The sequence below is a fragment of the Dermacentor silvarum genome, chromosome 10 (assembly GCF_013339745.2).
Source record: "Dermacentor silvarum isolate Dsil-2018 chromosome 10, BIME_Dsil_1.4, whole genome shotgun sequence".
NCBI lineage: Eukaryota > Metazoa > Arthropoda > Arachnida > Ixodida > Ixodidae > Dermacentor > Dermacentor silvarum.
In genome coordinates this window covers 132,041,708-132,063,592 of record NC_051163.1, presented here as the reverse complement: position 1 = coordinate 132,063,592, position 21,885 = coordinate 132,041,708, and the positions used below count along the sequence as shown (strand labels likewise).

At 49.6% G+C, this 21,885-nt stretch overlaps 1 protein-coding gene across 1 annotated transcript in view; it reads left to right on the top strand.

Annotated features, from left to right (window-relative positions):
• The window catches only part of LOC119430944 (uncharacterized), a 53,824-nt gene extending 33,830 nt beyond the window's left edge, over positions 1–19,994 (top strand). The window contains exon 8 of the mRNA XM_049657188.1: positions 19,640–19,994. Within this exon, the coding sequence (XP_049513145.1) occupies positions 19,640–19,749 (110 nt within the window). The 3' untranslated portion in view covers positions 19,750–19,994. The remainder of the gene's footprint in view (positions 1–19,639) is intronic.
• The last annotated feature ends 1,891 nt before the right edge of the window (positions 19,995–21,885 follow it).

Genomic DNA, 21,885 nt, shown 5'->3' with positions numbered 1-21,885 from the left:
CATATTTATGACAAAGTCGGCAAGCTTGTGCTTACCGGAAGTTTTATTTCCCGAAGTCGGTCAGCCTGGATTTCTTACGCTTCACGGCAAGCAAAGGCGTTACGCGAGTCTCAGAGTCCGTTAAAAGAGCCATCGCATTGTCGTGGGTACGGATAACTTTTCTGATGAGGCGAAAATGAACCATTGCTTTCAAAGCAGTCGCCGGAGTCGGTGTGTCTAGCGGATAGTCATTTTCCCCAAACGACGAGACGTTAGCATCCTGTTGACAACAGCGGCTGCGGCGCGGCCGCTATCTTGAAATGCGACGTGCAAAAAGTGAGCGCCCGCGCGGGCCTCATCTTCAAAGCGATCTGCGATGGGGGCAAAGTGCAACTAGTGCCGGTAGAGTCGTGTGCGCTGTGCTTTCGACGTTTAGTTCGCGGTGAAGCGAGTGACGGCAGGGAGATCAATTCGTTCACTGTTATTGCCGCGTCTCACTCCAGCGTGTTGACACGGAGTTTCTGCGGTCATTGAGGGAGATCTGTTCATGTTTATCTGTGTGCGTGTGACACCGTGCCCGGTAATTTAGTTAGCGAATGTTTACAAGAAAACTACTATCTTTAGTTCGTATAGCTGTCTACTACAGTGAAAGCTCGTTAATTCGCACCTCATTAATTCGAACTTTCGGGTTAATTGGAACTGATGGTCATGGTCCGGCCACAATATATAGGCGTCTATGGGTTAACCAACTCGTTAGTTCACGCGCGCATCGGCTCCTATATCGATAATTCGAACTGCGCGCCGCTGCGTGGTGGTATTTTATACTGCCGCCGCAAGCTTTCAAGGCTCAACGATAGATGGCGCGAGCGCAGCGGCGTCACTGTCGTCATTGCGCTCGCTCTTCACATCGTGTGGTGGTTTGTGCCGGACTGTCTGCGTAGTCTCCGTGTCCTTTGTGTACCGCACATTCAGTCGCTAGGCCTCGTGTACGTCAGAGCTACGAAGTCGTTCGGTGCCGTGTCGCTACGATGTGACGCTGCTCACGGCCTTGCATATGTTGGTGCGGGCCTGGGATCAGGTCACGGCAACAACTGTTGCCAATTGCTTTCGCCACAGTGGCTTTTTTGTGACCAATGAGGGCTCAGCTTGCGAGCCCGACGAGCGCGAGGCCGTGGTCATTCCTGCCGGATTGCGGGATGCGCTGGAGGACGTGACCTTCGACGACTACGTCGATGCAGATCGCTGTGCAGCGGTCTGCGGCACAATCACCGACGATGATATCATCGCGCAGGTGACTGGTGGAGAAGCGCCCGTCGTCGATGTAGGTGCGGATGACGAAGAGGATGATGCACCCACGCGGCCCTCAGCTTTGGAACTAATGGAGGCTATGCGTGTCGCGCGTCTATTCTTCAGCTTCGAGGAAGACGCAGAGGATGCTTTCTGCCACGTTTGCGTGTTGGAAAACAAGGCTATGGCGATCACATTCAAAGGAGAGAAACAGACAGTGATCACGGATTATTTTCGCAAGTAAATATTTTGAGTGATTTTCCAACAACCCGTGTCTCAATTCCTGCTGTTTTTTCAATGAATTTCGTTAGTTCGAATTTCGGTTTAATTCGAACTCATTGGGCGTCCCCGCGAAATTCGAATTAACCAGCTTTTACTGTAACTTGCTATCGCAACCGATGCTACGCCTTGCGGGCGAAACTGTGAGATTTTTCCTTTTGCTTTCTGCCTCGGCGATCGTATGTGCCTTCTCCTCGAGAGAGAGAAGTTTACGCTTCATCGTTGGCGTAACCATTTCACCCAGACACACACCACAGAAAACGGCAGTGATTGTGGTGATCCCCTGCAGTGTCGCGCAGGCGCGTGGTGATCACGCGTGGCTATGGATTGCAGTGGCTTAAACCGGTACTTTGAATTTGATTTCGTTCGCGAAAACCTCGTTCAAGCGGACATACGATCGTCACAGCTTTGGAAAGCCTTCTAATTTGACTACTCGGCAGTTTCAATTTCAATTCAGTCACAGTTTCGTTCTCGAAAAGTTCGTTGAAGCAGAAATACCGAATAAAACGCCTTCGTTATGAAGGGACTTTTTTTGTATTACTTTCTATGGGCAGCTGACGGGGAATCCGAAAATCTTCGTTGTGGCGGAAATTTCGTTGTAGCGGCATTTGTTGTAGGGGGATTCGACTGTATAACCAAATTGATAAATTCCCGAAAAACTTCGTTATAAAGAGAATTTCATTATGTGCAGGTTCGGCACGAAAATTCGAAAAAGAAACGCTTACTGTATTTACTCGATTCTAATGCGCTTGTATCGCGCACCCGTTTTCCGTTTTCATCGAAGCACTCATCCCTGGAATGTCACACCAGGTACCGGATGCATGGACGCGTGTCGTTTCGCACAAGCGTGAGGCATCGGAAATGAAGAGCGAGCGTCACGATGGCGTCATAGCGTCGTATAGTGTTACAGTAGAACCCCGCTGTTAAGTTCCCGGGGGCTGCGTTTTCCCGGCTGTTACGTCGTTTTCGGCCGGTCCCGGCACAGCTCCCATAGAACCCAATGCATTGGTAACCCCACTGTTGCGTCGCAACTGTGGGACCATTCCCGCATCATACGTTGCGAACTGCCACGCGGCCATTTTGACTTTTCATGTCACTTGGCTTGGTGGCTTGACGATGGTATTGGCCGCCCAAAGTGCCGGGGGCGACAGCTATGATGTATTTTCGGTTTCCGCCAGCAAAAGTATGGCCCTTGAGATCTGTATTTGCTATATAAAGGTGGTGTCTATGACGCGTTGTGGCCCTAAAATTGGTTTCGACTCATAGATATTCCATATAAAGTCCAAGGGCGATAACCACGGTGGAAGAATATTTAGGTGCTGACACTGCGCGCGAGCGAGCGTCCAGATTATGTTCGGCCGCGCGCGGGCGCACCGAGTAGCTCTGCTGCGAGCAGATAGGTGGCGCCGCGGCCAGCGGTCCCAGCTTAGCGGCGCCGGCTGCTTGGCATTCCTCTGCCTCCGCTAAATTTTCGTTCATAGTGGCGCCAGTAAAACTCAAAGCGCGAAGGAAATTCGTTATTTCAGATTAAGGTGATAAGTGTACCAGGCTGAATGCTTTGCTAACATGAACGTATATTGTGCAGGGCGTGAATGACGTGAACACGGATCGATCGGGCAGCACTCAACGCCCACTCACATTCCGCTCGCGCGCACATTTTGTTGCGGCCGATCTAGTCATGCATACAAGCATAAAAAAATGAAAGCGTAAGCCCGCGTGCTACCCCTCGATCAGAAGAAAATAGTGACTGCATCGGAAAATTCAAACTCAGAAAACCGTTCAAGCATCGTCACGCGAATTCAGTGTGGGCGCGATATAATTTAAGAAATGAAACGGCGCAAGCTTGCGATATGCAGCGCACTAGAGCAAAGTGGGTGTTCATGGCTAGAACCTATGATGAGAAAGCACATAGCTATGTAAAGAATCTTTCAAACGATAATTTATCAGGTGGGACGAAGGCAGGCGTTTTATCTTGGATTACAATATCACTAATACAGTTTACTTGTGAAAATCTTTTTTATTTCAATTCCACTTAACATAGCATAGACTGTGTATATTATTCATTTGGCTTTCGTCGTTTGGAGAGCGAGTGACTCTTGCAGGATCTAAGAGGTGACTTTCTTTTTTCTTAAATTGCATATGAGAATGTGCCAATGTAAGCGTATTTGACAATGCATGCTACAGCCTGTCCAAAAATACACTTATACCCAGCACACAATAATCTCATAGACTTTTTATTTTTTATTTTGCAAAGACAGAATAATTAAAAAATTGTGCATGAAGCAGCTCGATAATTTTAATAGAGAATAGCCTTCCGAGAAGCTTACGCTCTCATACACTCCCACAATGCAAAAATGTTGAATAAAAACATGCAAGCCTGTAATATACACTGCACGCGCATTGTAAAAAAACATTCAGTATCCAGGATGGCACAAATTTGAAAATCAGGCACACATCTGCACAGAAAACAGCAGTATTGTACAGGGTGCACAAAGAGTTAAAAACATGTAAATGTCACGTAGCTGAACAGAACCAAGGTAATGTTGTTTTCCGTCCCTTGGAGATACTGAGATTATTTTTTTACATTTGGCCTAATTACATGATTAGTCTAAATAATTAATCAACTTCTCAAATATTATAATTATATTAAAAGTTTCAATGAGAAAATTGGAGAGCAACATGAGAGACTCCCGATACAGCTTTCTATTACTCAATACACGCTACGTAGAAGTTTTTTTCCCAGCGTGAAAGAAGCCCACGAATACAGTAAAAGCTCGATGATACGATCACGGCTAATACGAATTTCCGGATGATACGAATTTTTCTGTGGTCCCGGCCGAGCCCCATTACTTTGCAACGTGCTAGAGAATGGTTGTTACGAATCGATTTTCAGCCTGCGTCGGTTGATACGAATAAACGCCGCCCCACCGACGGCCGCGAAAGAGAACAGCGCGCAGTCACGCGCTTTCTCTCCTTCTCTTTTGGTGCGGAGGCGCGGCGCCGGACAGCGCGGACTCCGCGACTGGGCGCGAAGAGTTTGAAGCAGTAGCGCTTCAAGAAATAAATGCTTTTTACGTACATGTGCCTGAGTGAGTTCACCTCTGGCTCTTTAATTTAGCTACAGTCGAATCTCGTTAATTCGAATACGCTTATTTCGAACATACTGCGCACCGACAATGCTCTTAGCAGCGCGCCAAAGAACGTGGCGGCGCCTCCGACCGGCATTGCTCCGACACCGCCATAGAGCAAAAGCTCAGGGGAGACCTCTCAATGCCACGCGCGAAGGAACGGGAAAAAAAAAAAAAAAGAACCCGCGGCGCAAATTTCCCCCTCTCAAATTGCAAGGTCGCCGTTTCTGCATCGCGCCGGAACAAGCGTGTACGTGCCGACTAGAGTGTTCTAGCACACACTAGTGCCGACGTCTCAGCCACGCGGATAAAATGGCAGTGAACCCTTCTCCTCTATTTTCTAGTCACATGTTGACCTTGCACGCTGCGGCAGCAGCGCAGAGGGAAGCAGCGGCGGAGGCACAGTCGGGCCAACGAAACTGCCACGCCCGCAAACGCTCGCTTCCCGATAACGGCAGAAAACGAAACTTCAGGGGGCGGCTAAAATAAGCTGGCGCCAGCACGGCGGCGGGCGGCACGGAGATGTGCGCACGGAGTCGAAGGTGAGAGAGCTACGAGGGAGTTTAGAGGGAGGGCGAGGGGAGCCACCGAAGCGGCGGAGTTGACACGGCCAAATCCGCTTCCCTGCCGCCCTCCTGCCTCACCTTCGACGGTCTCCGTGCGCACCCGTGTGCCGGCGCCGCCCGCTCACTCCCTGAAGCTTCGTTTTCTGTCGTTATCGGGAAGCGACCGTTAGCCGGCGTGGGCAGTTTCGTGGCCCGCGCTTGCTATGCGCTTGCGCGCTGCGATATTTCACGACTCGCACCGTTCGTGCATCGTGCTATGGTGCACGAATACTTCAAAAATACGTCCTTTTAATCCGAAAAAATTTTCGGGCCCCTTCGAGTTCGAATTATCGAGATTCGACAGTAGTTTTAATTGTGTTTCGATGATACGAATTTCGGCTAATACGAATATTTTTCGTGACCCCGTGAGATTCGTATCATCGAGCTTTTACTGTACACACAAAGTGCCTCGAGGCAATTTTGAGTCTATTCGCGGGTTTCTTTCACGCTCGGAAAACACTTATGTATCACGTATTGAGCAACAAAGCGCTGTATCGGGAATCTTTCATGTTGCTGCAGTGGCGCACCGACGGGGGGGGATTCGGGGGTTGGAACCCCCCCCTGAGGCCGACTTAACCCCCCCTTTTGTTTAACCCCCTTTTTTTTCTTAAGCATTTGAGTACTGCAACTAAGATGTAAGACGCGCAATCGTCTGCACACTCGCAAAAAGCGCATTTTTTTGACAATTTCCCGTGAAGAAATCGAAATTAGTGCTGTTTAGATGGTACTGGCAAACTGTCAACCCCCCCCTGGCAGAGATCCTGGGTGCGCTACTGTGTTGCTGTGCAATTCTCTCGTTCACACTTTTTTTATCTAATTATGGCATTAGAAAAGTTGATTAATCAGTTATGAAAATAATTATGTAATAAGGCGGAATGCAAAAAATAATCTGAGTATCTCCAAGAGACGACAGACAACATTGCCTTGGTTCTGTCCAGCTATGTGACATTTTCATATTTTTAAATCTTGGTGCATGATAGTTAAGACACCCAGTATATATCTTACACATGCATCAAAATTTGCACAGACTGCTGTGGCACACAGCAGTTTTTGTGGCACACAGGAGGTTCTCTCTTCCGCAGCGGCTTTCGAGGTTTATTTGACCGTGTGAGGTTCTTTGGACAGTTCGGAAATAAGGTAGGAACTGTATTTGCAGACAGAACAGGGCTTTTTGGCGCGTCAAGTAGCACCATTTTATCGAGCTCCACGTAATATGCCGTCGATATCATATCCTCTGAAAAATGCTTGGCGCAAACATGGTCGGTAGGCATTAGAGTTCGGCCTGCCCTCAGATTTACACGGTGCCACTGCTCTAGACGACCGCTGTCGGATGGCACTTTGAATAGAGGCACACGCTCCGCGCAAGTTCGGTATCCAGAATTGCAGTTCGTGACGAAGCACTTTCTACCCATTTCAAACTCTCAGAAGGCCGCTTCCACCTTGGTCGAGGGCCCGTGGCGACAATACACAAGCACAAAATGATGAAAGGCGCGTGAACAAAAAGTGTGCCTTCAAAACAGCACGGCCGCATATGCAAGCACAAAGCGCACAAAGACAGCGAAGCACGCGCCTTCCCGCCGAGGCTGGGACCGCATACCGCAGCGCCCTCTACGATGGCGCCGAATCAGCTGCAACCAAGCCGAACATAATCTGGACGCGAGCAAGCGGCGCTTTCACGCGCGTTGGGGGGAGAGTGTCAGCACCTCTCCTTATTCTTACACCGTGGCGATAACACAGTCACCGCGCGCCGTATGCTGTATGTGCGAGTGAAAACGTGCGAGGGTAGCCGACGACTGCGTCTAAATCTCGCACGTGAGAGAAGCAGGGAGGAAGCGCGCCTTCTTCCGTTGCGCTCGAGGCACCGGTGAGGAAGCGAGGGAGGAGGGATAACGGGGCGGCGTTGTACTGTACTCTGGCATCAAGTGCGTACTGCACGGCGGTGCGCGGTCGCGCGGGCCGTATCTTGAAAGCGATCTGCGTTGGGGCAGAGTCTAGCAGTGTAGGTGCGTCGGCGGCTTGTAGCTTTGTGCGTGCTGTGTGTTCTCGGCGCTCAGTTTGCGTTGAAGCGATAGACAACAGCACAAAGGTCACTTCGCTCGCTTCTCCAGCGGCGCTTCCACACGCCGTTTCACGGCGCATCGAGTGTGATGTGTCACAGCGTGTACCAGCGCGTCGGCAACATGAACTGGAAAAGGAGAGAGTGCCGGCTTGGCGGGCTAGGCCAGCTGCAGCAAGTGGCAGGATCAGGTTTGAATGAAGGGAAGGGGAAAGGTCACGCCCGCGGCGGCAAGATCGCCGGGTCGAGGGATGCAGGCCTGCCTCGCACACGCACGCACCCATACGTGCGCTCGCTTCGCATACCGTTGCAGCGGAGAAGGTGCTTCCGGTTGCTACTCGCGCAAAAATGACAAAATTTGGGGCGAAATCTCTAGGTTGTCGGAGTGGAAAATTCGTTATATCGAGGGGGTCTCCCGCTGCCACTTCGTTACGTAGAGGTCTCAAATACATGTGCTTCTATGGAGTAACGGCGGGGAATAGAAAAACTTCGTTATATCCAGGAATTCGTTATATGGAGGTTCGTTATAAGCAGGTTTAACTGTATCTCTGAAAGTTAATGGCTGAAAATACCAATCATAGTAGAGCAAGAAGTTAACCAATAGCAACCAAAAGTAGCCTGTCGGCATTTTGTGGTGGTGATGACACTGTCTGCCAGCTCTATTGGTAGACTGTTGCCAACGCCACGAACGCAGTTTTCGTTTCGTATTCAGTCTGCCTCTTTCACGGCCCGACGGCGCATGCGCCCTGCCCTGGCGGATTAGTCGCGAAACGTTTTGGAAGGGTCGCCCGCGTGGCCCCATCTCGGGGGAGTCCCCCTAGAAAAAAAATAGCGCTCGGACGCACGCTACTGCAAACACTCGTGCCGTGTACCGCAGTGAAACCCCACTGGTAGCTCGATGTCAGTGCGGTGCCGAAAACGTGCGTAGCGTAAGACTGCAACTCCACTTTAAAACTTAAAGTGGCAAGGGCTTCGTCCGGACTGCGCAGGGAAAGATGTAGTTGCCCTTGCGTTGATGGCTATAATCGCAAATTTATCAATAAACCCCTGCATTACACTTGGGCAACACATCAGAACATTCCGTTGCTGATGAAGTCTTCTTGCAGCGTCCGTCCTCGCTTGCTGGTAGTAGAAGCTTGTGCCTGACTTCACATACTCGTTTAAGGCGCGGTAACACTGGGTCGTTATGGGACCAACAAGATGCTCACGGCAACAACTAGCCGACTATTCAGCGCAGTGTGTCGCTGAGACCAGGCCTACAAGACGCAACCGACGAACGCGAGTTGTTGTACTGCGACGGGCTTTCTTTTCGACGGCACCGATAAACTCGGCGCGCTGACCATCGTTGGACCAAACCCCGCACGATTGGCCATCGAACCGATAATGTGATAGCCGCAACGCCTTAGCTTGTATATATATAAGTAATAGCACTCAAAGTGAGTCAAAACATGCCTACAAAGTTGAAATGCACAAGCTTCAACCCTCTCAAGCCGTGCACATGAAGTTTGATCCAATGTTGATCCTGTTCAGCGAAGGTTAGGCCTGGCGCCGTCGAGTTCGTGCACCCGTTACAGGCGGACCTGAACTAAAAAGTAAACAAGTTAGGGCAAAGAAAACTGCTTTTATAGTTCAGTTATGCCCTTAGCGATTTGAAATCGACTACAAAAACGAGCAGCAAGCGGCAACACAGCGCTGTGCCAACATGGCCAGTATTTTGTAGCAATGCCTTTCCGATGCTAATGCCTTTTTGCGCTTGGTCAGTCGTCAGAGCGACGGTCTACTCACGTTATCAACGGGATCAGCCGGCCGTGAGCGGTGGATGATAAGACTAGTATAGAATAAAGCATAATGCATCGCTGCAAAATACCAGCCCATGTGTACCTCACAGCTCCCGTAGGCTGCCGGTCGCATTCGCTACATAGATGGGTGGGTCTGTACATGTTGTTATGCTGGCACATTTCTTAATTCAAGAGATACACTGTTTACCTCTGCGTTTACCTCACGGCTAGTACGCGCAGATGTGTGTGTTTTATTCTGTGTTTTGACATTATTTCATATCAGGGATGCACCTTTCCTCCAATATCTGATGCTAACAACGATCTGTGGCTGTCGATGTCGATGTAAACAAGTGCACCGCTTTGCTAGATCCGACGTGGAAGGCTGCGTGCCTGAAGACTTCTTATCTTCCAAAATGTGTAAAGAACATGTAAAAAAAAAAGCGAGGTGCAAGTGCAGAAGTCAGCGACAACAAACTAGCTTCGTATGTGCTGTGCTTTATGGGGATGCGCGACTCTCACGCGTCCCCTGATGTTGTTTTCCCCACATGTCTCCTGTAGTCCGGCTTCTCTGCGTGGCTAAGCCCGGCGGTGGTTGCGGCGCGTTGCGAGAGATGGCGCTAGTGTCGCAATGCTAACGCCACCGAACGGCGGGGTCACTTGGGAGAAAAAGGTCGGAGGTGCTCTCTCTTTGGCTTGGGATCGGCGACGAACACGCACGAACGCTTTGCGCGTGCGCCGGCCCGCTTCGCGCGACGGTCGCGCGAGGCTAAGAGCAGGACACCGGTATGGACGAACACGGATCGTTCGAGCGCGCCACTGTTCACGTGACTGTACACGTGAACGACAAGGCGATGGTGTCATAGCATGGGGCGAACGTATTCGCTCGCTATCGGGTCGCGGTGAGTCGGACTTACTTGATTTGTCGCGCGCCCATGTGAATGTTCTATTGGTAGCAATTCGGCTTGTATGTATTAGTGTATGAAAGGTGCAATAAATGCCCTTTTGATTGTTTGCAATACTGTGTTGTCGTTCCTTTGTCCCAAGAGAACATGTGAGACCCCACATCTAGCTGCCCAACGTGGGGCTCTTGGGGCATCGGACGATAATTTTAACAGTTTTGCTCGGTTCGAGATGTTTCAACCGAAGCGTAGTCCTAGCGTGGATTTTGATCGCTAGTGTCGGCGGTGTGCTTTCTTGAGCGAGGCGACGGTTGCTGTAGCGTGTTTGAACTTTTCAACATGCTAAGCCTTTTCGCGAGTGTTTTGTTGAAGTACACTCGTCGGTACGAGAGCCACGTGGTCTGCATCCTGGGAGAGCGAGGTCTAGCGCCCGCGGAGCATTGGCAAGCCTGAAGCGAGTGAGTACAGAAGCCTCGTGGGTGGTCCGAATTTCATATGTAAATAGCTTCTTCTATCTCTTTGACTTCGGAAGTCACGGCTCAGGGAGCCGGGTGGCCGCGGGCTACGGGTGCCGCTACGGGCTGACTGGTATTGCGGCCTGGCACCGGGTGCTCCGACACCGTCTGGGACGGTGGGCGCCGTCAACTCGGATGCTGTGTGCACCGAGCGGGGTAGGACTACCTCACAGAGCTAACGTCTCCTCGCGGCTGCCTGTTGTGCCCATTTTGGGTGATGTTTTTTTTTTTTTTGATGCCGGTTGTTGTCAAAGTAGCGACGCATTAGGCCTAAGGCTTAACAAAGCCGCCTGTCGCACATTGAGGGAAACAACCTGGTGGACCATGGTGTTGAGATGTCGCACATTGCTTCCCTCATTAGTTCGCCTCGCACGAATTGAAATTACTCGTTCGACTCAAGAAAGCAAGTTTTGTTCACGTGAACTTAGCATCTGAAATGCCGTCTGAAATTTCGCTAGCCGAATTGAACATCGTACCACGTGGGCGATGCGTATGCCGAATTCCTCTCCCTTGCACTACTTTAGTGTTTGTCGAGTGCATTGAGTGTACGCAGCGTGAGCGGAGTCACCCCTGGTTTGCTGTCACCTGCACATCGTCAGCGCTGCTGCCCCGGACTACAATCGAGCTACCCCAGGCTTTGGAGATGCCTGTGGTCAATTCGGCGCAGCGACTCCGGCGGCTGCCGATGTCCGGCTTGCAACCCTCGGCGGCTGGGAAAAGAGCCGGCAGTCACCAACGGCTACTGCGGCTCTCGTCAGCAGGGCGCGAGCGACGCTTGCTTGTGCCGACTTCTGCGTCGCCGTTTCCGGAGTCCTGGGCTGGAGTCGTGCCATCGAATCTGCAGACGTGGTGCTGTGGTGCTGTGACCAACGGACGCCAGCGGTGAACCCCAGAGTCAATGTCGGCTCGCACGTTGTGGACAACGCGTCGACGTTTACTCGGCGGCGCCACTGTTGCATGTACTAACTTTTGACACGCGCGTTGATAGGCCTTGTGACATGTTTCGCCGGCGTATGTGTAGTGATTTAAGGTTGGGGTGATGTGGGGATGCGCGACTCTCACGCGTCCCCTGATGTTGTTTTCCCCGCATGTCTCCTGTAGTCCGGCTTCTCTGCGTGGCTAAGCCCGGCGGTGGTTGCGGCGCGTTGCGAGAGATGGCGCTAGTGTCGCGATGCTAACGCCAGCGAACGGCGGGGTCACTTGGGAGAAAAAGGTCGGAGGCGCTCTCTCTTTGGCTTGGGATCGGCGGCGAACACGCACGAACGCTTCGCGCGTGCGCCGGCCCGCTTCGCGCGACGGTCGCGCGAGGCTAAGAGCAGGACACCAGTATGGACGAACACGGATCGTTCGAGCACGCCACCGTTCGCGTGACTGTACACGTGAACGACAAGGCGATGGTGTCATAGCATGGGGCGAACGTATTCGCTCGCTATCGGGTCGCGGTGAGTCGGACTTACTTGATTTGTCGCGCGCCCATGTGAATGTTCTATTGGTAGCAATTCGGCTAGTATGTATTAGTGTATGAAAGGTGCAATAAATGCCCTTTTGATTGTTTGCACTACTGTGTTGTCGTTCCTTTGTCCCAAGAGAACATGTGAGACCCCACAGCTTTCAACACTTAGTTTGCGTTGATGCGAGAGGCAGCGCGAAGGTAAATTCCCTCGCTGCTGCTGCCGTGCTTCGTCATTCCTGCTTTTTGACAGCAAGCTTCCGTGGTCATCGAGTGAGATGTGTTCATGTTTACCTGTGTGCATGTGACACTTTGCTATATATATATATATTCTAAAGGTGTTTATTTGGAAGAGCTCGGAGCAGCGCAACGTCGACGGGCAGGGCAGTCGCAGCTTCCCAGCACGAGAGCCGTTGCTGACCGAGAGCGCTCGACCCACTAGCGTTTAGAGCCAGTAGTGCTGAATCCACTAGCATCTCTCTTCTTCGCTACAATCACCCCAGGGAGCGATAAAGGACCCGTCCGGCGACCTAACAGCTCGTCACAATGAGCGGGTCGAAGTAACGCTTTAAATGGTCGACATGGACAATGTCTCGTCCATGGCGGCACATGTCTGAAGATGGCTCAACTGGTTCTATATTACATAGTTCACAGGAGATGCGCGTTCGAGAAAATGATAAGGGCCTTCATACTTTGGGACCAGTTTTGATGAGAGGCCAGGGGCAGTGAAAGGGACTGAGAGCGACACGAGCGCTCCTGGATCAAAGGTGACAGTGGAAGTGGCGTCACCGCTAGTGCTCCTCTGGCACTCTTGATCATCGGAAGTAAAGGCCCGTGCTAAGTTGCAACACTCTTCTGCATGCCTGACTGTGGCATAAATAGGCACACACTCGGATGCATCCGGCCGGTACGGTAGAATGGTGTCGGTGGTGTGCGAAGGGTGTCGACCATACAGTAAGAAATGGGGTGAAAATCCAGTAGTGCTCTGCATAGCGGTATGATATGCGTAGGTCATGAAGGGCAGAATGGCATCCCAGTTCGTGTGGTCGGAGGCGACGTACATTGAAAGCATGTCACCGAGTGTACGGTTGAAGCTTTCTGTGAGGCCATTCGTTTGAGGGAGGTACGCCGTAGTCATACGATGAACAACGTGGCACTCTTTAATAATGGCTTCTACCACTTCCGACAGGAAGACACGTCCGCGATCACTGAGCAATTCCTGGGGTGGACCATGCAGCAGGATGAATAGGCGAAGCAGGAATGAGGCAACATCGCGCGCGGTAACTGCGGGGAGAGCGGCGGTTTTGGCGTATCGTGTGAGGTTATCTACTGCAACAATGGCCCAGTGGTTACCAGCCGACGTCAAGGGAAGTGGCCCATAGAAATCAATTCCAACGCGCCCGAACGGCCGCGTAGGGCAGGGTAGAGGCTGCAAACCAGCTGGCGAGAGCTGGGGTGAAGATTTCCAGTGCTGACAATCGGGGTATGAGCGAACAAACTTTTGGACGTAGTTGTACATTCCTCGCCAGTAGTAGCGTTGTCGGAGGCGCTGGTAGGTTTTGAAAAGTCTCGAGGTGTGCACACTGTGGATCAGAGTGGAACGATGCGCAGATTTCACAACGCAGGCTTCGAGGTACTACTAATAACCACCGGCGGCAGTCAGAGGTGTAATTGCGTTGGTGAAGCAGGTCGTCGCGAATTTATTTTATTTATTTAGAAAATACTGCAGGCCTTATAGGGGCCCTTGCAGGAGGGGCATAAGTACAGCAAAAACAACAACAACAACAACAACAGGGAAATGCAAGAGTACGTGAGTAGCAAAACAAAAATAACAACAATTAATTACAATGGAATTACAATTACAATTTCAGAAACACTGCACCAAAACAAGATAAACAAGGAGCAACCATTTTTCAACTGTCGCATGTTCAGCTGTCAACACACTCAATGCTTTCAGGGTTAATAAGAAGCGATATGGGCAAGTTATTCCATTCGGCTATAGTGCGAGGAAACAAGGAATATTTAAAGGTGTTGGTCCTGGCAAAATACGGAGTTAATGACTTGGCATGCCGGTGCCTTGTAAATCGCCCTGCTAGCAGTTGTATGTATTGTTGCGGATTAAGAGATAGCTGATTATTCTGAAGCAGATAGAGGAACTTAATCCTTTGAATTTTTCGTCGCAATTTTAGTGTTTGTATATTATTCATTTTCATTAAGTTTGAGGGAGAGTCAGTTGGACGGTATTTAGAAAATATAAAGCGTACAGCTTTTCGCTGAATTTTTTCTAATGCATCGATGATGCGTTTCGTGTACGGGTCCCAAACAATTGCCGCGTATTCTAGTGTAGGCCTTATAATACAGTTGTAAGCCAACAGCTTGGTTTCCGGAGGTGCCATTTTTAATTTATGCCTGAGCATACCAAGTTTTCTTAAAGCTGAAGCACATGTAGTAGAGATATGCTTGTTCCAGGAAAGATCATGCGTTATGATAACGCCCAGGTACCTATATTCCTCGACTTCGGATAAGGGTTGAGAGGCAAGATCATAAGTAAACGGTAAAGGGTGCTTTTTTTTAGTAATTCTCATAGAAAATGTTTTATTAGTGTTGAGCTCCATGTTCCACTGCTGGCACCAGTAATGAATGCGCTGAAGGGTAGAATTTAAGAGGACTTGGTCTTCGTGGCATTTAATTTCATTAAATAAAACACAATCATCCGCAAACAATCTTAATTGAACGGGGTGAGTGATTACTTCTACAATATCATTAATATATATTAAAAATAACAAGGGGCCAAGCACGCTGCCTTGAGGAGCACCGGAAGTAACTGGTGCTTCATCTGAAGGGCAGTCGCTTATGCTGACGAATTGTGTGCGCTTAGTTAAGTATGCAGATATCCAGCTAATTAAGTATGGCGGTTGTTAATTAAGTATGGCGAATGGTGAAATGGCGAGCTTGACAGCGTAACGCACGAGTGGTTGGCCGCGATGACGGGTCAGCAAGGAAGTCTATGATGGAGGCAATCCAGGGGTTTGGCTGGATATATATATATATATATATATATTTATATATATAGGAAAGCGCGTGACTGCGCGCTGTTCTCTTGCACGGCCGTCGGTGGGGCGGCGTTTATTCGTATCAACTGACGCGGGTCGAAAATCGATTCGTAACAACCGTTCTCTAGCACGTTGCAAAGTAATGGGGCTCGGCCGGGACCACAGAAAAATTCGTATCATCCGGAAATTCGTATTAGCCGTGATCGTATCATCGAGATTCCACTGTATGTATGTATGTATGTATATATATATATATATCGTGACCGCCTTATATTCGAATAAATACGGTATATATATATATATATATATATATATATATTCGTATCATCCGGAAATTCGTATTAGCCGTGATCGTATCATCGAGATTCCACTGTATGTATGTATGTATATATATATATATATATATATATAACAGTTGTTACGAATCGATTTTCGACCCGCGTCGGTTGATACGAATAAACGCCGCCCCACCGACGGCCGCGAAAGAGAACAGCGCGCAGTCACGCGCTTTCTCCTTTTCTCTTTTGGTGCGGAGGCGCGGACGTGGCGTCGGACAGCGCGGAGGCCGCGACTGGTCGCGAAGAGTTTGACACGATGGCACTTTTCTTGCTTTTGCGCTCCGCCCCCCCCCCCCCCCCACACCTGTTTTGCCTGCGTGGGGAAGCGAGGCCGCCGGAGCGAGCGAAGGTTCGTGCGGTCTATCGCTTCTACGAAAACTGAGCGGCGTAAGCACAGCGCATACAAAGGTCAGAGCCGTGTGGAGATCCCTTTCAAGATACGGCGCGCACGAGAACCCCGACAGCCGGCACAGGCGCAAAGTATAAGAACACATTTGTTGGCAGAGTAGAAGCCACACCCCCCCTCCCTCCCTCCTTCCCTCCCTCCTGCGCTGCCTTCCCGCTTTGCTCCTTTCGCGTGGGAGATTGCGTCGCCAGTTACCCTTGCGCCCGGTTGCAAGATATGCATTTGGTGCCCCACAGCACAGCATCGCCCCCCTCCCCCCCTCCCCCCCTCCCTCTCTCCCTCCCATACCTCCCAGCCTTTCGCGCGACGGAAGCAGGGCAGGGCTCGACTGGCGCGCCCGGCCATGATGGAAGTCGTGTTTGCTCTCCGCTGTGCGTTCGCTCTCCGTGCGTTAAGGCGCGCGGAAAGGCGCGCTTTCACTCGCACATACGGCGCGCGGCGACGATTTTATCGCCCTTGGACTCATGCTCCACGTTTCATGCTCCTCCTTCGCATCGCCCTCGTTGATCTGCTCTCCCGTCTGTGGGCGCACCTCGTTGAGAAGCGTGCTCGCTACCGGCCTTGTCGGCGAGATTTTCCACCGGAAGCCGCATTATAACCGGTATTTTGTCTCACGCGGCTGCACTGTAAGCGGTATGCGTATACATGGAGTTCTATGGGAGGGTAAACGGGAGTCGGAAAAAGCCACGTTGTAGCCAGTTCTGCACTATAAACAGTTACGTTATAAGTAATCTATACTGTAAGTGCTTTTTACGTGTGTGTGCCTGAGTGAGTTCACCTCCGACTCTTTAATTTAGCTAGTTTTAATTGTGTTTCGATGATACGAATTTTGGCTAATATGAATATTTTTGTGACCCCGTGAGATTCGTATAATCGAGATTCCACTGTATACATATAGTTGGTGAGTGCAACATGGCGTCCAAGAATGACATGCTGCCCCGGAGAAGCCATTAATAATTATTGGCGATCCACGAAACGCACAACCGATGCGCACTGAACATGGACGCAGATTCACAAATCAATTCGTTCGTGGTCATCGAGTGCGACCTGTTAATGTTCACCTGAGCACACATTCCGCCGATAAAACTACAAGCCTTACTTTGTGTAGTTCTCACTTTGCCGTCGCCACCAATGCTCTGCCTTTCTGGCGAAACCATAAGATTTTTTTTTGTTGCTGAGGATGAATATCTGTTTCTTTTTACGAGTTTGCCTTTAATTTGTGGGTGCCGGCTGCAGGTACAAAGCGCGGCCAGCCATGGTGTCCAAGATTTACAGCACCGCACAACGCAACACATGCAAATCTTGGACGCCGTGAGCCACGTCGAAGCATTGTATCGCACTCGCTGGGGCTCATAACTGTGCTATTATGGCGTGACCTGCTAGCTATTTGTTTAGAAGTCCATACTAACAGGATACTATCCACCAGGAATGCTCTGGGAATTAGTGTAGTTCTTAATGCTGGAAACAGTAAAACTTGGAAATTAAGAAATTTGCGAGTTATTGAAGTTTTTCGCTGCAAGTACAACTTCGTTATGTCGAGGTTTGACTGTATATATATATTACTTCTCAGCAGTCCAGACTGCAGTGATCAAGTTGATATGATGCCAATAAATATAATAGTTTTGATGAGTAGATAACATTGTACTTTTCTCTCCGAAAACTATAGCCAACTGGACCATGGGGTCACCAACAAATTGTGAGCATTGAAAGCAGCCATGATCCACCAGGAACTCCTTGTGGTTCTTGCTGCAGCACATGGGACAATCTTAAACTAGAAATGTACCATATAATAGGGAGGCAAAGCAGGTTCCCTGAACCATAGATGTCAGCGGCCCCTCAAAAAAGCAATATTGCCTTCCCCGAAAAGACATTGAATGTGTAGGACAGGGGTGGCATGCTTGAGGGACACTGAACACATAAAAACACTACAAGGTAAAAAGAAAAACTGACACTTTGGCATCCATGAGACAGCCGGAACATCTTCTCGTGCTTTCATTTGGTCCCCATTTTTACACAAGTGTGCCGTGCCAAACGAGCTTTCGTCGAACCCTACATTTTATAGGAGAGTGGTGTTTCGGGTTTCCCTTTAAAATTATTCGTGATTCAAAGCTAAAGAGGGAAAAAGAGTGATGCATAATCAGGCTAGTGGTACGGGAAGGGTCGACGTTTGGTCCAGTTGGTACAGTGTGAACCACACAGGAACTGATGGAATAAAATGAGACAAAGGAGCGCTAGAAACCTCAAACATGCAAGAAAAATCATTTGCAAAAAAAAAGAAAATGCATGCATATCCCACATCAGAGATGCCTATCTTTGGCTCAAGAAAGCCATTTATTTTTCTGTTAATGAAACACGCTAACAGAGTTGTCTAGCCTAAGCATCTCAGCCGCTTCACACAGCTCTTGTTCTATTTGCTCAGTCCTGTGTGTATTGCACCGTTTTAACACTTTAGCAGTACAAAGCTGGGTACGTGGAACTGTGCCTTGTTTAACTCCAGTCTTTTGGCTAGTCTTGCATTTATGTGTTGGGGCGAGATTCAGTGACGGCATGAGAATCCACTTTCTGTAGTAGTCAAGTGCCTGGATTCTACTGCATCAGATAAGTGCGACTCGGGCCAGAAGTCCGAACTGGAAACATATTCCTTCTCTCTATGGTGAACTGGAATGAGGCATTGTGTCATACAACGGCGAAAAGGTCACTCCTTGCAATGATGGTATGGGGCGCTAGAGCCCACCAATCTTCTGCAGCACCATTTGTCACTGCAGCCTGTAGTCATTGTTTGCTAGCACAGCCTGTGATGGAGATTCTCTGGAGTAAAGAAAAGTTGCGTTTGAGAGAACCATGTTCTCAAGAAACTGACGAGGCTGTTCTTCGTGTTAACTTTATATAAACAATACCACACAGCACAGACACACAACAAAAGACGCCCATTACAAACATGAAGTTTTAGGTAACGGTAATGTAAGGAAGCATGCAAGTTCAGCTTCAATTCGAAACAGTCTCACCGGGAAGGACAACTGGCTGATGCGTCAGACGTACATGTCCATGAGACGTGGCCAGGGGAAGGCAGTCATCACATCAGCTCAGCGAGGCACAGTCCGGCTGCTCCTGTGTCGGTTGAAGATTGAGAATGTGAGGCTTGAGGTCAGGCAAAGCCGTAAGCTCAGACATGTGGCTCTCACCAGGCAAGGCAACACTTGGGCCTACACCTGATCATGTTGCGGATGATCCAGGCGGTTTCCCAAGTGCTCTATGGACTGTGCATTGAGACGAGGCCAAGCGAAGCAGTCCGCTCCGACTCTTGGTTTCCACCAGTCACTCGGGACTAAACCCGGCCGTGTTGCTGGCCTCGGAGACCTTCCGTAGCTTCCATGGAGAAAAGTGTTGAGGCTTACACTTTGACTCAGCCGCTACCAGGCACTCGAGGCTAGGCCAACTGTGTTGCTGGTGAAAAACCTCCAGGCAAGTCTGGCGTCTCACCGTCTGGCTGTGGTGAGTGCACCACTGTGGAAGATGTTAATTGGCCCAGCCATTTTTTTTCTCGTGAGGCAGCTGTGCATCGTCTTCGTCTTTACCTGGATTTTGTCATAACGCTCTGGCAATCTCTACGTTGAAGTTGTCTTTGCCCCGACGCACTCTGCACACAACACTCAACCACCTCTCCAATGCATCCATTAGGCGCAAAACAGGGTCTCCGGTATCATCGGTTGCAGTTCTAGTGGAGGCCATGTTTATCACGTCTGTGTGGAGCTCGTTGATTGCTTACTACTGTTTTTCTGTCGCTTGGTGACATTTTCCTTTGGTGTGCTTCTATATAGTATTTGCATATAAATTCTGAACTCTCATTTCTTCTTGTTCTGTTGCAGCTGTCCACTCCCCTACTGAACCTCAGATCACCGCCAAAACTCGCTTTGGGAGTGTGATCATAAAGAAGCAAGACTGGATCACTTCGCTCAATCTTAGCGGAGGAGGGTAAAAGAGGGGCGGCTGAGTGGGTCGCCTGAGGTGTTTGCACTGCCATCTCTAGAGCCACGCATGTCGCGTCGCTCGATTTCTCAGTCTGGTTTTATCCTCTGAGAAAGCAAGCTAAGAACATCTGCTTCCCATTTCTGTCGGAGGCTGTGGCAATAAGTAGTGTTGAGGTAAATGGCACCAGTGCAAGAACTAGAAATGAAGATTTAGGTTATCTCTACAGTGAAATAAAAGAAGAGCATTGACCAACTTAATAGTCAAATTTATGTGATTCAACACGAATGTGGACGTGCACGATTCATTAAAGGGGGTGCCTAGCAACACTTTCTTAAGGCTCCATCTTTGCTGTAGAGCTATTCTCAGCACGTCAAACAAATAGGAGGAAAAGTAATTACAACGTACGCAAACCAATGTTATTGCTCACAGAAACTTGAAAATACAAGCAACATGAGAGAAACCCTAGGCTAGAATTTTTGTGGCTTTAGATGCCACGTTTAACTGTGTCATGACTTAGAGTGCCACCCAATAGCCACAGAACAACAATGCTACATGAAAAATGAAGTCGGCGTGCCACGGCCACCAAGTGTGCTCAGTTTGTTGATGGCGTTACCATGGCCTTCGCAATTGGGCAATGCGCGGGTCAACTTGGGTCAACTTCAGAAGCCCTGCATGGCGTCACTTATGTGGTTACGGCAGCTTCCGTAAGGCAGCCACTGGTGTGCCATGTGCTTGGCGCATTGTTCCCACGGTTGCTTGTTACTGTGTAATAATTAGGCGATGCAGTCGAATCTCGTTAATTCAAACACGCTTAATTCGAACTGCAGGTTTATTTGAACTGACGCTGTGGTCCCGTCAAAGTTGTGTATTTCAATGGGCGAAAACGCTCGGCAATTCGAACGTGAAAGCATTTGCGACGGTTAATTCGAACATACCGCGAACCGACAATGCTCTCAGCAGCGCGCCAAGTAACGCAGTGGTGCCTCCGACCGGCATTGTTCCGACACCGCAAAAGCTTTGGAGAGACCCCTTAATGCAGCAGCGGAGGCCCAGTCCGGCAAACGCTCGCTTCCCGATAACGGCGATAACGGCAGAAAACGAAACTTCAGGGAGCGGGCTATGCTAGCGCCGGGTCGGCGCCGGCACGGAACGGCAGCGTGCACGCGCGGAGACCGTCGAAGGTGAGGGAGCTGCGAGGGAGTTGGGAGAGAGGGCGAGGGGAGTCACGGAAGCGGCGGAGTTAACGAGGCCAAATCCGCTTCCCTGCCGTCCTCCTCCCTCACATTCCACGGTCTCCGCGCGCGCCCGCCCTTCTTCATGCAGGCGCCGTCTGCTCCCCGAAGTTTCGTTTTCTGGGGTTATGGGGAACCAAGCGTTCACTGGCGTGGGCAGTTCCGCTTTTTATGCACTTGCGCGCCGCGATATTTTACGACTCGCACCGTTCGTGCATCATGCTAGGGTGCTGGAATACTTGAAAAATACGTCCTTCCGTTAATTCGAACTACTTTTAATTCTAACAAATTTTTGGGCTCCTTCAAGTTCGAATTATTGAGATTCGACTGTACTTAATATGGTTGTAAAATGTAATTATCTAGTTTTTTCACAGTACTCGCAATATTGTGTGAACATGAATTGTGTATTACGTTCTCAGCCAATGATCATAGCGCCACTCATGGATAAGCCACGTCTGTTGCACAGGGTGCACAAAATCGCCACATTGTGGTGCTGCTATCGGTGCCGCCCAAGAAGTTTTCTCGAGAGTGTTGCCTGGGTTCCCCATTGAGGAAAAGAAGATGTTGAACGAACAAGTGGTGGCAAGCAGAGGACACATGTCAAATGCAGAACAAATAATTAGTGCAGGAGTGCAACATGAACACTTGGCAGAATATTAGATTACTGGGATTTAATTAATTCATTAAACTTAACGTAATAGATACTGATGGGCTTGTTGGTGAGCCATGATACTGTATCAGCACACTTGAAGTAGACACGTTCATGCACACATGAAAATTTAAACCAATCCCGGGACTATGAGAGGTGTGGTATTGGAAAGATCAGGATTAACTTCAACCACTCTGGGTTTTTTAATTTGCACTGAAACCTAAGTGCATGTTTTTGCATGGCGCCCAGATAAATTCTCACA